The sequence below is a fragment of the Paramisgurnus dabryanus genome, chromosome 10 (assembly GCF_030506205.2).
Source record: "Paramisgurnus dabryanus chromosome 10, PD_genome_1.1, whole genome shotgun sequence".
NCBI classification, from domain to species: Eukaryota; Metazoa; Chordata; class Actinopteri; order Cypriniformes; family Cobitidae; genus Paramisgurnus; species Paramisgurnus dabryanus.
In genome coordinates, this window is record NC_133346.1 from 30,260,871 (window position 1) to 30,282,743 (window position 21,873).

General features: G+C 42.3%; 1 protein-coding gene across 3 annotated transcripts in view; it reads right to left on the reverse strand.

Moving 5' to 3' along the window:
* Positions 1-21,873, reverse strand: part of LOC135753702 (NLR family CARD domain-containing protein 3-like) — a 76,416-nt gene that overhangs the window by 41,827 nt on the left and 12,716 nt on the right. For all 3 annotated transcript variants that reach the window (XM_073816090.1, XM_073816088.1, XM_073816089.1), the window contains 2 exons: positions 2,957-3,130; positions 1,252-1,425 (listed from right to left, as the gene is read on the reverse strand). In XM_073816090.1, the coding sequence (XP_073672191.1) occupies positions 1,252-1,425; positions 2,957-3,130 (348 nt within the window). The remainder of the gene's footprint in view (positions 1-1,251; positions 1,426-2,956; positions 3,131-21,873) is intronic.

The window sequence follows — 21,873 nt, forward strand, 5'->3', positions numbered from 1 at the left end:
CGCAGTATGCACTTTACTCAGTGACATCTGACTCGCCACCCCCGGTGCCATCCCAAATTTAATGTACTATAATAAACAATTCGTTATGTCCTAGAGCCTAATAAACAGCAACTGTTTAAGTCTTTGTCAAAAAAAGAAAATCACATTGTAACATATATCCAAATTTACTTTATAACATTGAAGAATATGCAATTAATATTTAATTCTTAATTTAATTTTGCAAAAAAAAAAATCCCAGTGTTGAAGTAGGTGTATGTATATCATGCTGTTTCCTGAACAACGTTTATTAACGTTTCTGTAGTTCACATTAAATCTTCTTTTCATTAACAGACAGTTAATCAGTGTGAAAAAAATAGTTTGTTTAAAATGCAACCTTACATTATGTCTACATCTGTGCAAGTATGACCACAGTGCGGTAATGTAAAGTATTCAGCAATCATGACATGAATTCATGTTTTTACCATGTTGGGGTTATTTTCTTTCATGGATTAGGGACCCCCTAAATAACCTTGCCACCCCATTTATAAAAGGTTGACACAAGTTTGCAACTCCTCAGGTTAACATGGGATTGACGTGTATTGGTGAAAACACTGTCCTTGAATCATTATGTGATACAACTTAATTTGTGCATGAAACAGTTACAGTGGGTATAATAATACTTTCTTCCTCACTTACCTGTAGCCCGAATAATCACGCGCGTCTTGTTGAGTGAACTTTGGCGCGTTGTATAAAGTGAAACCATCCTATCACACGTAGCGAGTAAAGACAAGCCCATAAAGTGATGTGATTTAGAGAGGCGGGACTCAAGAAATGCTAATCCAATCATATTAGCAATGTGATTAGAGAGGCGGGACTAAAGAAATGCAAAGCCAATCATATTAGCGATGTGAGTTACGGAGGCGGGCATTACAGAGAACGAAAGCTGTTAACCGTTTGTGTACCACATAGAGCGTTATTTTTACAGAACGGGATTGCAAAATATTTCTAATCTCATTTAAATGATTCCTGAAAAAATATAATAAGTAAAAAATAGAAAACACAAGAATAAGACGGACATCAGTGGTTATATTTAAATACAGATTAATTGTTTGGTCAAAATTATTGCTAGGGACAATTCAGTCTTCCCTGAATATTGGTAAGGACATGTCCCTAGCGTCCCACCCTAAATCTACGCCCATGTCCACTTTTATAAGATTTTACATCATACAAACACACACAAGTTTAATCCTATTGGTTTAAAGATTTTCTTACTTTAATATCTTGAGTTTACAGTTTGTATTCTTCAGTCCATCAGAGAGAAGCTTCACTCCTGAATCCTGCAGTTCATTTTCACTCAGGTTCAGTTCTGTCATACTTGAGGAGTTTGAGATGAGAACTGAACTCAATGATGAACAACTTTTCTCTGTCAGATTACAGCTCATCAGACTGAGAAAGAAATAACAAGATAACAGTGTGTTAAACTACAACTTTTACTTTCACTCACAATCAGATATAAAGAAAACAAGTGTAAATAAACGTAGAATGAGAATATAATCATATAAGAAAGAGCGATGACAGTTGCAACATGGTTTATTTCTCCAATCAGGAATGAGGTATAAATTGATGAAACTCCACATGAATATTTAGGTCGGTCTTGTATCCTGAAAGAATAAAACCAACAGACGCAGCTGCCCAGACCCGGGTTAACACACTTCAGATGCTGATCATTCTCTTCAGTCAGAATTAAGAAAATAGCAGGTATCTTCCATAAACCACGCAAACCAGTGGGGAGGCCAGAAATTTTAAACTGAGTAAACCTCTGTGAAATAGGGTGGACTCAATGCCTAATCTCAAATTACATAATTTTACAATAAGGGGGTTAAAAGGATTAAGTTTTTTTTTATCCTGAATAAAAAAAAATTCAGGTTAGCAAAAACTGTGAAATGATGAAATGAATAAAAACAAATCAAGAAATTATAAGCAAATGAAAAAAGAAAAGTTACAAATAAAGTATAGTATTTAAAGGAATTGAATCAAATGAATAATAACAGGGATCCATATACTGACACATCTGATTTCTTTCTGAACTGTTTGCGTTCAATTTAAGACAATTTAAGACTGTTTTTAAGAGATTATGTGCCAAGACTGTGGTATTTGGAAATAATTTACGGCTCTTTAAACTCAGTGTTATCCAGTCAGAATATTGTAATGAGATGAGTGGCATGTCTCAGACCTTTATTCTCATCTATATTTTATGATGTTTATTTAGATGTTCTCATGCTCTCTTTATCCCTCATCTATACCCCTCATTATATCATACAATATAATAGTTATGTTATAGTAATGTGACACAGGAGAACTGAGGGTGTACTCAAAGTGGGTCTCATTAACTAAGTATGCATACGCATGTGTTGTGAATTAAGCAGAATAGTTTTTTGTAAAAAGTTAAAGTGTGAATATAAATACAAAAACTTACGCAATTATTAGTGACTGAATTAGTGAATTGTTTAAATATGACAACATAGACTTACAGGCTGTGAGTCATGATAATGTGCATCATGGTCAATTTAACTCGTAAGTTATGTTATGTGACCTTTAACTTAGAGTTTGGTAAATTCTGTTAATATAGCTTTTATTATTATGATCCAACTACATTCTTAAAGACTTCACTACATCATTTTTTCAGTATGTAACATTAAGGTATATTTCATGGTACTACTGTAAATTCTCTTTGTATGTAACACTTCTGTTCTTATATAAGTTTATCTTCTTTATAAGGGCCTTTTTAATATAATCTGCAAAGGAATGTCTGGTTTAATGTGACACCAACAGACAGTCATTGACTGACAGTCACTGTTGAGTCTCTTACACTATGATGAACAACATTATATGAAGATGATTCTCATCAACTTTTATAAGAATTTACATCATACAAACACACACAAGTTTAATCTTATTGGTTTAAGGATTTTCTTACTGTAATATCTTCAGTTTACAGTTTGTATTCTTCAGTCCATCAGAGAGAAGCTTCACTCCTGAATCCTGCAGTTTATTGAGACTCAGGTTCAGTTTTGTCAGACTTGATGAGTTTGAGATGAGAACTGAACTCAATGATGAACAACTTTTCTCTGTCAGATTACAGAGACTCAGACTGAGAGAGAAATAACAAGATAACAGTGTGTTAAACTACAACTTTTACTATCACTCACAGTCAGATATAAAGAAAACAAGTGTAAATGAATGTAGAATGAGAATATAATCATATAAGGGAGAGCGGTTACAGTTCCAACATGGTTTATTTCTTCAATCAGAAATGAGCTATAAATTGATGAAACTCCACATTAATATTTAGGTCTCTCTTGTATCCTGAAAGAATTAAAACCATCAGATGGAGCTGTCCAGACCCAGATTAAAACACTTCAGATGCTTATCATTCTCATCAGTCAGAATTAAGAAAATAGCAGGTATCTTCTGTAGATCAGCATTTGGGATCCCAATGTTTTAAAAGTTTTAAATCTACAGTTTAATCTGTAACACGCATCTTGCCAGAGACTCAGATAAATCAGATAAACTCTTTTGACCTAGGCTTGTTGCGATAGTCGCTATAACCGGTAATACATGGTGATCAGCCTCTCACCGGTTAGATCACTTGCCCACCGTGACACCGTCTTTCACCATCGTTTTGATATTTTCTTGTAATTAAATTATTTAGTTTCATTAGAGAGAGCAAACACTGAATGTGTCTTCTGCCTGAATTCAGTGGAGCTGAACGCGTGCAGATGTCAGATTTCATTTATTCATGTCAGAGTGTGCAACAGGCTCACTGTCCAGACGATGGCAGAAGTGCTTACTCGTTTTGTTATAATATACATATATAATGTTTAACATAAGCGAGATCGTCTTGATGTTGTGTTTTTCATTAAAAATAATAATAAACCCTTTATTCTAGCAGCGCTTTAAATGGAGAAAGAGCCGGTTACTCAGCTTGGTACTGGAGGATTTCCATCAGAAGTATCTGCACACGTCGGAGCCGATGGCGTAGTGGGCAGCGCTCCGACATATGGTGCAAACGCACTTCCTGCGACCCGAGTTTGAATCCCGGCTCAAGCTCCTTTGCCGATCCCATACCCCTCTCTCCACTCTCTAATTTCCTGTCGACTCTCAAAACTACTGTCTATCAATAAAGGCAAAAAAAAAAAATTATCTGTACACGTTGACTCAAGCACTTAATTAAAACAGCTGTTGCACTCGCATTGCACGTGAATTCATACGAGATTTAGCGCAGCATACACAAGCGCTGCATTTAAACAGTTGCATCTAATTCAAAAGTGAAAGTAAATTGTCCACGTCTGCATACGCATTTATAACTGGTATCACCGGGTTTGTCACGCGCTGATTAACCGGTGGGAAAATTCTGTCACCGCAACAACCCTATTTTGACGTTTACCACTCCTCTAGCTCTGACAGGCCTGCTCTGGCCCAAGGTTTTTAGCGAGTCAGGAAAGCCTGGCCTTTAGCCCTGACGAGGCATGAACAAGCCTCGGAAGTGACAGTGCAAACGCAACAGGCCATGGCACGGCTGCTTGTGGCCCGGTAGTGCAAACAAGGCTAATGTAGTGCCCTAGGGTGACCACATTTGAAGTGCTCCTCCCCCCATTTTTCAACTCATTCCACGTCAGCCGTTTTTTTAAAGTTGCCTGCCACAGCATTTTTTGTGATTTTCACAAAATGCCTTCAGGGAAAAATTTTCTTCTATAAATATATAAACATACAAATATATCAAATAAAAGAACAGATCCTCTGCTTTTAAACAAAAAAAAAACTTTTCATCCTATCTCTTTACTTGTTTTCATAAGCTCTTAAATATGGGTTAAAATACAAAACTTTGAGCAAAAAACTGAAATAATTGCATTTTTGTAAAGGAATTTTATTAATTAATAATTATAATTAATGTTTAATTAATTATATTTGCTTTGCTTTAGTTTTTTATAAATTGGGTAAGAGCCCCATCTAGTGCATAATAATGGAATCACAGATTATTTTTACAATAATGTGGTTAAACAGATTTTTTTTTGTCATGGATCGAAAAATATTCAGATCAGCAAAAAAAGGGAAATAAGGAAATAAATTAAAACAAATCAAGAAATTATAAGCATATGAAAAAAGAAAGTTACAAATAAGGTATAGGCTTCTGGGGCTCAAGCCCTAAATCTTTTGTCAAAAGCCCTGAATCTTTTCAGATCTGTAAAATAAATTCATCCAGTACACTAGGTGGTGGAAATCAGCTTTAAACTCTCCAGTCCCCCACTCCAGTGAAAACGAATGAGAGATTGAAGCTGAAGGCAAATTCATATGCTGGATCTCCACACAGTAAACGCATTTTTCAATGAGTCTTTATTATAGAGTGCCGAAGTTATGGCGTCACTTTGTAGGTGTCACCGAGTGACTTTTTAAGGCTGGAACAAAAAGTGATGGAGATTACTTCCGTCCAGACAATAATCCCCGAACACCAGTCGCTTCCGGGAACTCCGGGCAACTGAAATCTGGGTTCTATTGATTGCAGGTGTGCAGATAAGTGTGGCGATCAGGGATTGGGCGATTCGAAGAAGAGGAGTATAAAGGGAGCATCGAAAACACCGGAAAGGGGCAGTTTTATTCCAGCCGATACGGCGGGTGAGACTGAGTGTTTGGGTGAGTGGAGAGAACGCAAGTGCTGTGGAAATTGTTGACTGGGCGAAGAGAAACCAAGGATTTGGCTTGAACAGAGACTGGGCTGAGTATATATATACAGTATGCTTCTTGCATTGTCCTGTGGAAATGTGTAACGTGCTTTCAAGCGATTATAAACAGGAAGACTTACCGGAAGTACTGCCAAAAGAGGCTGACTCAAGTAGTATTGTGCGGTGTGCTGTGCTTCTATCGATTCTCTGAAAGGAAGAGGAAAAATACCTCATGTCAACAAACTTGTGAGTACCCCAAATTACCATTGTGTCAGCATTCTCTCATGAGTGTGAAATACCAGTGAGCCTCTTGTGAGTTGTGGCGTAGTGTGTGAGCGGCCCCAATGTGGGAAGGATTTGTGGGTGAGCCGGGAACAGCAAGAGAAGGAGGACGTTGGATTGTCGTGGCGGCAACGTTTTCATCTGGCCACTCGTTACATCAGTACCCTAATGATTCCCAGGACGAGTCCCCGGTCCGATGTGGTTCTGACCCTATTTCACTGAGAGTGTGTGGAGTGCAGTGGGTGAGTCTTTTCCTTTGATGTGTGTGTACACTTGGAAATTGCAGTGTCGTGCTATGTCCATGTTGTCAGTAACCACCCTTTAGGCCGGACGGAAATCCTGTTGAAGAAATTGAGTATTGGTGCTGGTGAATGACCATCTTCACATATATGCCGCTTGTGACATCCTGATTCCTTTTCCCCACGTGACGGTGGTGAGGCAACGACATCAAGTAAGAACAGTGTGAATATTGTGGGAAACATTAACGGTGAAAAGTATTGGCTGCTGTATGGGAAAACCAGCTGTGTGTGTGACTACCTGTTTGTGGAGTGTCTTCAGAGGTTCGCCTCTGTCTAGATCTCTTGTCCTGTCAGTTGGAAGAGAGGAGAGGGAAGCGTTCGATCCACTCATTGTAGTACACCTCGGGTGTAACAACCTACCTGGACTTACCTGTGAGGTGACACCAGCCGAGGCCGTGTTAGGCCCAACGAGCAGCAGCCTTGACCCGTACATCTATCTGCCCTTGTTCGAAGTCAAGAGGTGGTATACCCTTTTCCCACATATTTACTAGAGCCAAGTAATTTCAAGAAGGAGTTTGTGTGTTTGCCTTTGCTATTCGCCAAATAGGTCTGAGCCTATGGCTCTGTGTTGTCGTGAAAGTGTTGTCTACGGTTGAAAGGGACCGTGTGGAGTGCTGCTCGGGAACAATATCCTCTCCAGTCTCCCAAGTTTCAGAAAAGGCTAAAGCCTGTCGTCCACCCCCCAAGGGTCTGTGAGTTTATACCATTTTCTGTCCATTCTGTACACTCACCTGTATGCCCAAATAAAGATCCAGTTGCCCTTCTGTATACTCACCGTACGCCTAAAGCCAGCGTATTGTTTTGTATACTCACCTGTATGCCCAAGTAAAGATCCAGTTGCCCTTCTGTATACTCGCCTGTTTGCCCAAGTAAAGATCCAGTTGCCCTTCTGTATACTCACCGTACACCCAAAGCTAAAGCCAGCGTATTGTTCTGTATACTCACCTGTATGCCCAAGCAAAGATCCAGTCGCCCTTCTGTATACGCACATGTATGCCCAAGTAAAGATCCAGTTGCCTTTCTGTATACTCACCGTACGCCCAAAGCTAAAGCCAGCGTATTGTTCTGTATACTCACCTGTATGCCCAAGCAAAGACCCAGTTGCCCCTCTGTATACTCACCGTACGCCCAAAACTAAAGCCAGCATATTGTTCTGTACATTTACCTGTATGCTCCAGCAAAGACTCAGTGTACCCTTCTGAAATACTTACCTGAATGTCCAAGGTTAGGAGGCAGCGTAGCACCCGTGAAGATCCAGTGTGTCTGTCTGTACGTTGACCTGTCGCTAAGCATTAACAATCAGTGTTTGATCTCTGTACACTTACCAGAACGATCCAAGCCAGATCCCGTGCAGCCATTGTGCACCCTCACCTGTATCTGGAGGGCCAGGAGTCCAACACGCTTGACTGCCCAGGACTTGCCGGGAATAGCACCAGGTACTTACCTAGCACATCATTCGGTGGTACTTACTATCTTCATCTTTCACGTCCAGGAAAGGAAAGTCCCCCCCTGGCGGGCCCCCCTGCAACACAGAACGAAGGCATGCTGTGAATTTTCTGATTAACGTCGCATAAACAGAGAATAGGAGGAGTAGAAGACCCACTTGGGAGTCCCTGCGACGGAGTCCGAGCGACTCGAGACACTCACTCTCTGGCCCGAGAGTTGGATTTTAGCCTCCCTTTCCCCCTTCCCATTTACCTTAATTATAATTAATAAAGCTTGTTTTAAATTTTACTTACGCTCTCTGTGTGTCTGGTCATTGGGGTGTTCTTGGGACCTCCTCGAGGTGGAAACTAGGGAGGGGCGAGACTCACGACACCTGTGGTCCGTTCCGACCTGTGACATAGGCCTGTCATGAAAACACAAGCGGAAGCAAATGCAAGTAATATGTTTATTGAACACAGAATGAATGAAAATGACAGTCAATATCAGGTTGGTGGTGCAGGGGCTTCGCTGGTCAGCAATGATGAGATATTAACAGCCAGAAGGTGAATAATCCACAGAACAATGTGCCGGAACACAAGAAACAGGAATCCAACATTGAACAGGAACACGATCTCAACTCACACACGGAGACGCCAACACAACGATCTGACAATGGAGATGAGAAATGAGTGAGCTAATAAAGGGAGAGATGATTGGGTGCAGGTGGTGATGATGAGTGGAATCAGCTGTGGCTGGTAAGCTGATGACAGCGTCGCTGGCACACACGCCCACAAACACACACGCACGTCACAACACAAACACTAGACGAGAAGGAAACAATGCATTTGTAAACCGTGACAAGGCCAAAACGCGGAGGCGAGTAAGCATTTTAGCACTTACGGTTCCCTCGCCCTGAAGTCTATTGGTTTTTTGAATGGGTTTTTGCTAAATCGCCTGAAATAAGGTCTGTGGTTAACAAAGCCTCTAAATATTTTCAAGTTTTGTTCTATGACATAAAACTGTCACGGTAGGATAAGTTCATCGTGACTTTCTGTGTTTTGTTTGTCTGTGTGACTGAAGCATGTGTGTGTGCGTGTCTGATCACTAACGATCTGAGTGAGTGCAGGTGTGCGTGATTGCTTCACTCCAGCTGGCGATAGTTACCCAGCCTGCATATATACTCACTCATTCTCTCCTCTCACTGCCAGATGATTATGCTACGTGCCATTACCAGTCTCATCGTCTTCGTGTGTTCCTGTGGTCTCGTCTTAGCGTGGATTTCTGCCTGTTTGTGTATCCGGTTTATATCCGTCACTCTGAAATCACCCACGAGCACCAGGATCAGGCACCGTAGCCTTTGTCTGTCTGTGAACTTGCTATCATATCATCTGTTTCACTATTCAAATAAACTGTCTCACTTTATCCTGCAATTGCCTCCTGATTTACACCTCTTGTCATCACAGAATCATCTGGCCATATTATGGAAGCAGCAGGTAAAGGATCCCCGGCTCGGTTCGAAGAATTCATCACCGCAGCCATACATTGTTTCACCACCCAGGACAACCGGATTGAGGAACTGAGCCGGACAATGATGGATATGACAGACAAAGTGTCCGAGCTCACCATAGCGATCCAACAGCTGCCGCTACCCACTGCGCCACCCGCACCGTCTGTTCCTCCCACTCCACCAGCGAGCGTTTCCCGTCAGGAACCGAAGTTATCTACGCCTGAAAAATACGCAGGTGATCCAGAGTGCTGTAGACCATTTCTATCACAATGCTCTCTTCATTTCTTTCTCCAGCCCCAGACCTACACGACAGAGGAGGGCAAAGTGGGATTCCTGCTATCTCTGCTGACGGGAAAGGCGGCGCGTTGGGGAACAGCGGTGTGGGAGAACCACGATCCGTGCACTCAGTCCTTTGATGCTCTCTCCGCGATGATGAGGAAAGTGTTTGACCGATCCGCGGTGGGAAGAGACGCAGCAAGGAAGTTGGCCGATCTGCGACAGGGTAACCGTTCAGTCTCAGATTATGCTATCGATTTTTGCACGCTTGCCGCTGATACGCACTGGAATGAAGAGGCGCAGTGGGATATATTCCTGCATGGGTTAACCGGCCGCATTCAACGTGAGCGACAACATGGGGAGGTTCCATCCTCTCTCAACGGTCTGATTGATGCCGCCATCCGAGCTGACATTCGCTTGAGAACAATTCCAGCTTACGACGAAGTCATGCCTCACGCTCTTCTAGAGAGATCGTCTTCCTCGAGAGAGACTGTGGCCGGTTCCTCCCTGTCTGATCCAGAGCCCATGCAAGTGGGTCGAGCTCGGCTTTCCCGGGAGGAGAGGATTCGCCGCAGATCGCTGGGTCTTTGCCTGTATTGGGGGAGGCCGGACACTTACTCCATCGGTGTCCGGTAAAAGGCAGCGCCCGGAAGTAAATCTGAGGTTACTTTCGTGCAGAATCTCTTCAGCAAAGACCCCATTAACATCTACCCTCCTCCCGTCAAAGCTGCGGTGGCTTAATACACACCTCACCTGTGACGCACTGTTGGATTCGGGAGCCGAGGGGAATTTAATCGACCATTAGTTTGCACGTAAGCTCAAAGTTCCTTTGTCAGCTCTTTCCAAACCCATCTCACCCTTTGCACTCAATGGAAGTGAATTATCTGTCATTACTCACATCACGGACCCTGACACCATCTGTATTTCTGGCAATCATTCTGAGACTTTGCAGTTTTTTGTCATGGTTTCCCCTCTGGCTCCCATTGTACTTGGACATCCTTGGCTGTTGAAACACAACCCGTCTGTCAACTGGAAGCTGGGTACTATCACCGGTTGGAGTGAAGATTGTCATAAGTCTTGTCTTGTCTCTGCTTGTATACCTGTCTCTGCGTCTTTGTTTCAGGAGGAGACGATGGACTTAACTAACGTGCCCGCTGAGTACCAAGACCTGAAGGGAGTGTTCAGTAAGTCCAGGGCCGCTTCTCTACCTCCACACCATCCCTATGACTGTGCCAAGATTTACTGCCAGGTACGTCTCCGCCTAAAGGCAAACTTTTCTCTCTTTCTGTTCCTGAGATGGAGGCCATGGAGAAATACATTTCTGATTCTCTTGCAACGGGGTTCATCCGCCCTTCCTCTTCTCCAGCGGGGGCGGGGTTCTTTTTTTTGGTAAGAAGGATGGTTCCTTGCGTCCTTGTATTGATTACCGGGGGTTGAATAACATTACGGTAAAGAATACTTATCCTTTGCCGTTAAAGGCAGGGTAGGCAGGAATTATCTAAAAAACTTTTTTACAAATTTGTTTAAACTGTCTTTATATACAAATGCATAATTAAAATGTAAGTACTCTGAAAAAGAGAATATAAAAGTCGAGTGTCTGTAGACCTCTCACGACTGTTTTAAACACAGTTAATTATTTCCATTCGGGACGAAACAAATGATTAGCTTGCGCGAATATCCCTCTCTCTCGCGACCATGTCACCACCCGTTGTTATGGGATCTGCCCAGACATGCGCACACCCGATTGATTTGAACGTGCAGGAGGCACTCTAGAAAGAGCATTCACAACTCACAGAAAGTGCATTCAGAAGTCACAGTACCTGCATATCCAGTCAGCGAAGGCAAAAAGGGAATAAACGAAGCAATCAAACGCGAGTAAATATCACGTGGCTTTTCCTCGAGTCGATGATGCGGTAACTTAGATGTATTGTCTGCGGAGTGTAGTCCTCATCAGAGTCAACAATGCTTTCATCACGGAAACTCTTCCATGCAAAACACTGGCTTAATAGTGAGTACTAAAAGCCATCCTATCTATTTATATTCCTAGTGATAAAGTTAGGTGTATTATTACATGTGATTGTGACATGATGTTATTACATGCACCGCGCTCCTTCCTCTCCGCTTGTCTGAGGTAAATTCTTCTCCCAGCAGAGCTGTCAGTGTCCCGCGTTCATGTGTTTTGGGGGCGTGGTTTCAGAAGAAACCCAGAAGGGAGGGGGTGGAGTGAATGGAAAATGAGCTGTGTTTAAAACAGTGGTGAGAGGTCTACAGACACTCAATTTTTATACTCTCTTTTTCAGAGTACTTACATTTTACTTATTTATTGATATATAAAGACAGTTGAAACAAATTTGTAAAGAAGTTTTTTTAGATAATTCCTGCCTATCCTGCCTTTAATGTCTTCAGCCTTCGAGAGGTTGCAAGGAGACTCCGTCTTCACAAAATTGGATTTACGTAATGCTTATAATTTGGTCGCCAGCAGTTTTCCAAGCACTCGTTAATGACGTGTTGCGAGACATGGTCGATCAGTTTCTGTATGTCTACCTGGATGACATACTGATTTTGTCTGCGTCTCTCCAGGAACATGTGCAACACGTACGACGAGTGCTTCTCAGGTTGCTAGGGAATGGGCTTTTGTCAAGGCGGAGAAATGCGATTTTCATGCACAGTCTGTTTCCTTTTAGGGCACATCATTTCGACTGAGGGTGTCCGTATGGATCCGGAGAAGGTTAAGGCTGTGGTTGATTGGCCATCTCCAGAGTCTCGCAAGGCCTTGCAGAGATTTCTGGGGTTCGCCAATTTTTACCGGCGTTTTATTCACAATTTCAGCCAACTAGCCACACCTCTGACTGCCTTGACCTCCCCTAGTATGGCGTTCAGGTGGTCGGATGCAGCCCAGACTGCATTTTCCAAACTGAAAGGCTGATTCGTTTCAGCCCCGATTCTCGTGGCCCCTGATCGTAAACGCCAGTTCATAGTGGAGGTCGATGCGTCAGATGTGGGGGTAGGAGCCGTGTTATCCCAACGCACACCTTCAGACGGGAAGTTGCATCCCTGCGCGTTTTACTCCCATCGTTTATCGCCTGCTGAACGTAACTATGACATTGGTAATCGGGAGTTGTTGGCTGTTAAACTAGCACTGGAAGAATGGCGTCATTGGCTAGAGGGGTCGGGTGTGCCCTTCATAGTTTACACTGATCACAAGAACTTAGAATACATTAAATCTGTTAAACGTTTGAACTCGAGGCAGGCTCGGTGGGCTTTATTTTTCGGTCGTTTTGATTTCACTTTGTCCTACCGTCCAGGTTCTAAAAACACCAAACCTGATGCTTTGTCCCGTATTTTTGAGCGTTCCAATCGTGTTTCCACTCCCGAGCCCATTTTACCGGAGACTCTATTCATCTCCGCGCTCTCATGGGAGATCGAATCGAAGGTAACCAAAGCCTTAGAAGGGGTAACGCCCCCGGCCCGTTGCCCACCGAATCGGTTATTTGTGCCAGAGAGACTGAGATCAGAGGTACTTAAATTAAGTCATAATTCCAGTATAGCTTGCCATCCAGGGGTCAGTCGAACCAAATTTTTGGTTAAGCAACGATTTTGGTGGCCAGGGATGGCTCGTGACACACACGAATTTGTGTTGGCTTGTTCGGTTTGTGCTGTGGGTAAGTCGTCTAATCGTCCTCCTCCTTACTTAGACCCCTGCCTGTCCCTTCGAGACCCTGGTCCCATATTTCGCTCGATTTTATTACCACCCTCCCACCCTCCCAGGGCAATACGGTGATTTTAACCGTAGTGGACCGATTCTCGAAGGCGGCTCGTTTTATTCCCTTGCCCAAATTGCCTTCAGCCAAGGAGACAGCGGTCGCTGTCTTCGGGGTTTCATCCTCAAACCAATGGTCAAACCGAGCGAGCCAATCAGGACGTGGAAAGAGTGTTGCGATGTTTGGCTTCCAAGAATCCTTCCTCCTGGAGCCAACAAATCTCTATGGTGGAGTACACACACAATTCATTACCAGTGTCAGCCACAGGCCTATTTCCCAGTCTGGAATCCGAAGTCGCGGTCCCCTCCGCACACGCTTTTGTCCAGAGGTGCCGTCGCACTTGGAGTAGAGCATGCGAGGCTATACTCCAAGCGAGACAGCGCACTAAGGCTGTGGCTTTCTACTCTGAATATTCCAATGCGTTCCGTTTCAAACAAGTTGACTCCCAAATTTATTGGCACTTTCTCTGTTGCTAAAATCATTAATCCAGTAACAGTCCACCTTAATCTACCCCCTGTGTACAGACGAATTCATCCGGTTTTTCATATTTCCAAAATTAAACCCGTATTTAGATCTCGTCTTAATCCGCCTGCCCCGGTTCCCCCCCCGCCTCGTCTCGTAGTTGGGGAACCAACTTATTCGATCAATCGCATTCTGGACCCCTAGACGGAGGGGATGCGGATTTCAGTACTTGGTGGATTGGGAAGGTTATGGTCCAGAGGAGAGAAGTTGGGTTCCTGCTCGGGACATATTGGATCACTCTCTTATTGATGAATTTCATCAACAGGTCAAGGAGCCCGAGAACGTCAGGTGACGTCCTTGGGGGAGGGGGTACTGTCACGGCAGGATAAGTCCATCGTGACTTTCTGTGTTTTGTTTGTCTGTGTGACTGAAGCATGTGTGTGTGCGTGTCTGATCACTAACGATCTGAGTGAGTGCAAGTGTGCGTGATTGCTTCGCTCCAGCTGGCGGTAGTTACCCAGCCTGCATATATACTCACTCATTCTCTCCTCTCACTGCCAGATGATTATGCTACGTGCCATTACCAGTCTCATCGTCTTCGTGTGTTCCTGTGGTCTCGTCTTAGCGTGGATTTCTGCCTGTTTGTGTATCCGGTTTATATCCGTCACTCTGAAATCACCCACGAGCACCAGGATCAGCCACCGTAGCCTTTGTCTGTCTGTGAACTTGCCATCATATCATCTGTTTCACTGTTCAAATAAACTGTCTCACTTTATCCTGCAATTGCCTCCTGATTTACACCTCTTGTCATCACAAAAACACACTAGTTATAATCTGCTTGTGATTTTTTAAAACTTTATTGTGTCTTAAAAACGGTGTTTGCTAACAAGTTGCTGAAAGGGACTACATCCTTTGGCGGGGACTTTAGACGTCATGACGGGAAATCTCTCACTAGCCTTTCAGCCTCACGTTCTCAGAAGTTTACCTTTCAGTTAATATACATAACGTTATATATTTAGTCTTCTCAAACTGTAGTTTTTCCAAATATTGTTGTACAGAGAATTATGTGATATTAAGGTAACCGACTAACGTTACCAGTTCCTTATTTCTGTGGAGAGACTTCTATGGTGTTTTGTTTTGTCCGGAGATGCAACCACAAGTCGTCGAAGGAAAGATGCTCGTTTACCGTCCGATGTTACCCAGTGGAGACTTTGTTCGTGCCGTAAGGTAAGCTCGCACAACGATGATTTCCATGTGAACACTGTAGTTACTGCCTTAATGTGGCCACGACCAAACTTTAATGGTGCATATTGCTTAACACGCTAATGATACTCTGACGGTCAGATGGAGTTAAAAAGGCTAAGTTAGCAAGAATAAACGTTTTTCATAACAAAATCAACAGCTAAAATAGCTTTGTCTCTCTCTTAAAATATCTAAAAGCTTGTTTACTTTGCCACTGTTTAAAGGGGACAGAGAATGAAAAACCATTTTTACCTTGTCTTTGTTGAAGAATGGTAGTCTACCCACATTCACAAACCTACAAAAAGTGCAAAACATGCTAAACATCTCAGTCTCATAGAAATTCCTCTTTTAGAAATGTCAGCCAGAAAACAGCCCAATCTGAAAAACTGATGCTTATGACATCACAGGCATCTAACTGCCCCTCCACTTTAAAATAATTGGCTAAATTTTTTGAGTGGCAGCAAAGTCAGCCAATCAGTAATGAGATTGCAAGTTAAGCCAGTATGGGGAGCCAAATAGGTGCAAAACCACTTGTTAAAAATCCCCCACCCTAATAGAGCTATCTGAGAGAGGTTTTTAGGAAAATTTGTCTACATGTCACATCACAGAACAAGGATAAATACCCTGTTCAATCATTCTATGTCACCTTTAATACATTAGATCCGCTGCAGTTTTAATAAAGGCTAACGTTACGTCGAGAAATTTGTTTAATTAAAATATTAAAAATAATACCTGGTCATTGACTTTTATTGTAACTTGTTTGGATATAATTATAGAAAGGGTGGGTCCTGCATTCTGATATTTGTGAACTTGGCTTTACCCACTTATAATAATATGATTGTATTTGTAAACAGCATTAGTTAAGAAATTAGGTAACAATGATATAATTCTTTGTTATTTTAGTAGTAAATGTTAACTATATTTAATGTGCTATATAACGTGGACGGATCAAAGAAGAAGATTAATGTAAATGCTGAAAAACTCCATTGTAATTTAATACAAATATTTTATTGTGTGATTTTTTTTTTATTTTAATTTGTAAATGTGTACCTTCCATAAAACTAACATTGCTTATAGTACTGGGCGATAATTCGATAACGATAATTTTACCGATATAAACTTTTCCGATAAAACGATAAGGGAAGTTTGATAAGTGATCGATAATGTTTACGCACTGTGCGTAATGTTGCGCGAGCACTTCCGGATGCGGCACGCGCTCTTGGTTTACAATCACAGTGTCAGTTAGACTTGAAGGAGTGGAAGATGAGGCAAGTTATTCATTTATTAGTAGAGACCTATGATTTTTGCGATGCGGATAACGCGGACGGAATCACGAAATCCAAATGTGCGGAAACATTTTCTTGTGTGTAATGTTGGACGCGCAAACAGGGTTCGTCAAACACAGCAGACACAATAGGTGCAGTATACTGTACTTTCCTTCAGCGTCCGCCTTGCGTCCGCACAGCTTTAAATGTATATTTACAGGACATTCACAAATTCAGGAAACTGAGGAAAAGCAGCAGATCCACCACTGCAGTGAATATAGTGTTTGCGTATGTGCGCTCCCACAGCAACGTGATACTCTTGACATCCATTTATCAGCGTGTATAGCTCGTATATGTATAACACACGCGTGATCACTGAACTAAGTTTTCTTTCTTGTTTAAGTGAACATAAACAGCTGTTACTCAGTATATTGAAACTTAAAGCAGTCTGTCTTGGGTCTTAAAGTGACAGTAGTCTGCTGCTTTTGTGTCAGAAATGTGTTGATTTCATAACAAATAGATTTACATTTAATACAGATGCATTAAAACAAGATTTTAGTATTTGTATATGTTCTGAATAAAAAGTATTTTAAAACCATTATTAACTGTCTGTTTTTTACAATTTTCATTCAGGAGCAAAAATCTGCCTTTAAATTTGACAGGAGTAAAGATTTGTTATTTATCATGATAATTATCAATATCGACTGATATGGAAACCATTTTCTCGATAATTTTTTTGGTCATATCGCCCAGCCCTAATTGCTTATTTGGAATTTATCCTTCGACGAGCTGACCGGAAGCCCAGTGTCCATTCTCGCATCTTCAGCTGTCATTTTCCTGCAGGGGACAAAAATGTCCCTGTTTTGTTTTTATACAATGTTCCCACTGGACAAATTTTGAAAGATCATTCATACTCCCTGAGACAGGATAGCGCTGATGTGCCTAAAAATGTTTCTCCACCCATGGATGAAGAGGAGGAAATGGCTACACAATTTATGGCTGACAAAGATGATGAACCATCTTCGGGTGATCAAACCCTCACTATTAATTCTGAGGAACAACCAAATAGTAGCACAACTAAAGAAGAGCTGCAATCTGGACGAAGAAGAAGAATCCATAGCAGAGATTCAGTTTCTCAAAGACAAACTCCAAGGGCAAACGAGTAACTGTCATGACAGGTATTCAGCCTTTCAGATGAGTAAAAGTGTGATTCAGATGGAGACAGGTTTGCCAGATAGAGATACTTTCAGTGCTGTGTGTGAATATGTTGCTCGATTTGAGGATTCCATTACGTACTTTGTTGGATGGAGACCAAATAAATCATCCTTGAGGACCAGATTTTCATGACCTTGATGAAAATTTGCTATTATATATATAAACTAAACACAGTTACACTTGCATTTCCATGTGGGCATTCACATTGTGTAGCAACAATGCCATCTTCACCTGTAGAGACCTGTCATGTGAATTATATAGTATATTTTCAGTTTACTTATTTTATGAAAATAAAGATGTTTACTACAAAACTTGCTGTAAGGTTTCTGTGGATCAGTGATTAGAGCATTTTGTTAACTGTGCAAAATGTTGCAAGTTTAATTCTCAGAGAACACGCTGATATGTATAGCTTGAATGTCTGTCTAACAAATACCAAAAATTAAATGATAAATTGTATACTACTTGTATACTATTGTAACTATACTCCAGTCAGCTTACAGCAATGTGAATGTGAGATACAATTTACTACACAGGCTCTCACATTGAGACTTGTGGATTACCAGGTAAAATATATAGAAAATGTGAACAAAATGAGTATATATGGTTTATTTTGGGAACATAATGGTTTAATTATAATATATTTAAGCATTTGTTGATGCTATTGGACAATTCTTTTTAAATTAAACCTATATAATTATATATAACTATTATTTTAAATATTTGGAATTTAACTGTTATGTTTATTCATAGATTGTTTGTATAGTTATCTTAAACACATAGAACACTATTATAACTCCTATATCTCTCCCAAGTTTTACTTGGGGGAGACTTGACAAACCTTGTCCCTCACGCTGGCCCTTACAATACCGGTAAGTAAACCAGCATCTAAGCTGCACTGTTATGTCCAGATTTATAGTGGTTCTCTCCTCGGTCTGTGGTTTTTACTATCGTCTAAGAAAAAGTACATAAGATTGGAAATTGATAACTAACGTTAGTGCTTCTGATATGGTAAAAACGCATTTTTTTCTGGCGAATTAGCAAATGGTATGCAAACATACAATCAAACATAATACAGTGAAAGATAATCTTTAAAGTTTATTTGGGGCACAATGATCAGGCGTAATAATCTTAATCACAGAGAAAATAATGTTAAGGTTTATATAAACTAACAAAATAATAAACTAATAAATAAAACCTTAACAAAAGATAACAAATCTCAGAGAGACACGCGTAAACAAAATTAGGAATGGGCAATATTTGCAATAAGTGTTCATAGACAGCGCAGATCATAATGAGCGAGCGTGTTTTTTTAAATAAAGTTTGAGGAAGCTGGATGATGACGTTGATCCGTGACCATGGTGTGCTGTATTCCGTTTATAGCATACCATTAGCATTTTAAATCTGACAGCTTAATTTAGGCTTCAAAATGTACACATTTTCGATTTAACTTGTAAAGATTATCTTGATAGACAAAACGTGTAAGGGTCATAGCTCTTTGTTGAACACAGATCTTATGTTTTAATTGAGCAGATCTCTATTACAGTGCCTTCAATAATACTGTAAAAGTATATATTAATGTGATGTAAATACTGTTAAATAGCGTCAACTGATATATTATCTGCATGGCTAACGGCTACTGTTAGCGCACTGATCTAGTCTGCCTCCTCTGCTGCACACATTCGTTGGTAACGTTGTATTTAAAGGCACACCATGGAACTTTTTGGCAACTAGGGGGTGCTAGACATGTTACATTTTTCACGTCTAGCGCCACTAGAGGCCACAAGTGCCGCAGCAATCCTGTCATGTAAGGAATAATTGACAAGGGGCCATTGAATTATAAAAGGGGCCATTGAATACTTGACTCCGGTCCTTTGAATTATTTGAAAATAATGCACACCGCAGGTGTGCATTATTTTCAAATAATTCAAAGGACCGGAGTAAAGTATTCCGCTTATACCACGGTTACCACAAACATTGCTCTGGTGCCTATTTTTAAGACATTTAAAAAGTTAGGTTTGTGGTTTACAGAAAAATAATCAACACCCATAGAACATTTCTCAGCCAATCAGAATGCAGCATTCAACAGACCCGTGGTATAAATGAATATAATTTCATGGGTTTAATTTTTTTCAAACGCCAAAAGATCGTGTAGCTCACGTTTACAAGCCAGTTGTAACGGTGGTCACTTGGTTAAAGTTTATATAAAAAATATTGCCTTAAAGAGGAAATCGAACCCGGAAAGCACAACAGACTTACTCCACCAACGTCACCAGCAACCACCAGCACCCGCTCACCACCGTAGTCCTTCGTTACCATTACCGTCTACTGGACTATGTGTTTGTTCCCGCTCTGTGTCATTATATCCAGTGTTTAAATAAACCTGTGTTTAATTCCTGCAACTGCTTCTTGTGAGATTATTACCGTTACAGAAGGATCTGGCCATCGATGTAAGCAGCAGGAAGTCACTCCCCATCTCCTCTCGAAGAGTTCCTCCAGCGGGCGGTGCAAAGAATAGATCGCCAGGACAAAGTTATAGAGGAAATGGGTCGAGCCGTCCAAGTAATGGTGACAAAAGTGTCTGAGCTGACCCTGCAAGTGCAACATCATCAGCTTCCCACTGCGCCTCCCACACCACCCGCAACATCTACATCACCAGAGGGCGCTTTCCAGTCTGAACCACTTCTCCCCATTTCTGAGGAATATGCGGGTGAGCCTAGTTTCTGACGTACATTCCTTTCTCACTGTTCACTCCATTTTGCCTTACAACCCAGAACCTTCACCAGCGAGCAGACGAAGGTGGCGTTCGTTCTCTCCATCCTGACTGGAAAGGCTGCCCTCTGGGGGACGGCGGTGTGGGGGAACTGTGACGACTGTTGTTCTTTGTTCTCCACGCTGTCTGAAGAAATGAAGAGGGTTTTCGATCGCTCAGTCGCCGGGAGAGAAGCCGCAAGACTCCTCTCTGATCTTCGCCAGGAGGAGAGGTCTGTGTCCAACTACGCCATCGAGTTTCGCATCCTGGCGGCGGTGTGTAAGTGGAACGAAGAAGCGCAGTGGGACCATTTCCTGCATGGGCTGGCTGACTACATCCAACGGGAGATCCACGTCATCGATCTACCTACCTCGCCATCAGGGTAGATGCGCGTCTCACCCAAGCAGCATGCCGGAGGGTTACAGCACCTTCACCCTTAGGACTGGAGGTTCCTCAGCCCAGCAGCAATGGTGCGGCCAGCCCCCTCACCAATCTTGAGCCCATGCAGGTGGGTCGAGCTCGGCTTTCCTGGGAGGAGAAGCTCCGGCGGAGATCCCTGGGTTTGTGTTTATACTACGGCAGCACCAGGCACCAAATCCATCAGTGTCCGGTAAAAGACCTGAGGCTACTATCGGGTGGGATCTCTGTCAAGAAGACCTCATCCACCTCGACGCTCCTCCCGGTGAAACTACGGTGGTCCACCCGTTCTCACGACTGCCATGCCCTTCTGGATTCGGGAGCTGAGGGGAGTTTCATCGACCAAACCATTGCACGTAAGCTTCAGATACCTCTCACACCACTCACTCATCAGATTGCTCCCTTTGCGCTCAACGGACACAAGCTCCCCATCATCACTCACATTACGGAACCAATGTCTCTTATCACGTTGGGCAACCATACTGAGGACATCTCTTTTTAAGTTACGGACTCTCCACTCTCCCCCATCGTTCTTGGACAAACCTGGCTCCATAAACACAACCCCAAAGTGGACTGGCGTTTAGGTTGTGTCACCAGCTGGAGTGAGGGGTGTCATAAGTCCTGTCTTTTGTCTGCTTGTCTAACTGTTTCTGCGTCTGGATTTCAGGGAGAAGCAGTGGATTTGTCTTACATGCCCGCGGAGTACCACGACCTGGAGGAGGTGTTTAGTAAGTCTCGGGCTGATTCTCTTCCTCCTCACCGTCCCTATGACTGTGCTATAGAGTTATTATCTGGTACTTTTCTGCCTAAAGGCAAGTTATACTCTTTATCTGCTCCTGAGATGAAGGCCATGGAGAAATACTTTCTGATTCTCTAGCAACGGGGTTCATTCGTCCTTCCTCGCCTCCAGCGGGGGCGGGTTCTTTTTAGCGGGAAAGAAGGACGGATCCTTGCGACCTTGTATTGACTACTGAGGGCTGAACAACATAATGGTAAAGAATACTTATCCTTTACCGTTGATGTCTTCAGCTTTGGAGAGGTTGCAGGGAGCGTCCGTCTTGACTAAATTGGACTTACGTAATGCTTATCATTTGGTCCGCATCAGGGAGGGGGATGAATGGAAAACTGCTTTTAACACCCCTAGAGGCCATTTTGAGTACTGTGTCATGCCTTTCAGGCTAACAAACTAACCTGCGGTTTTCCAAGCACTCGTTAATGACGTGTTGCGAGACATGGTAGATCAGTTCATGCATGCGTTTTTCATGCACAGTCTG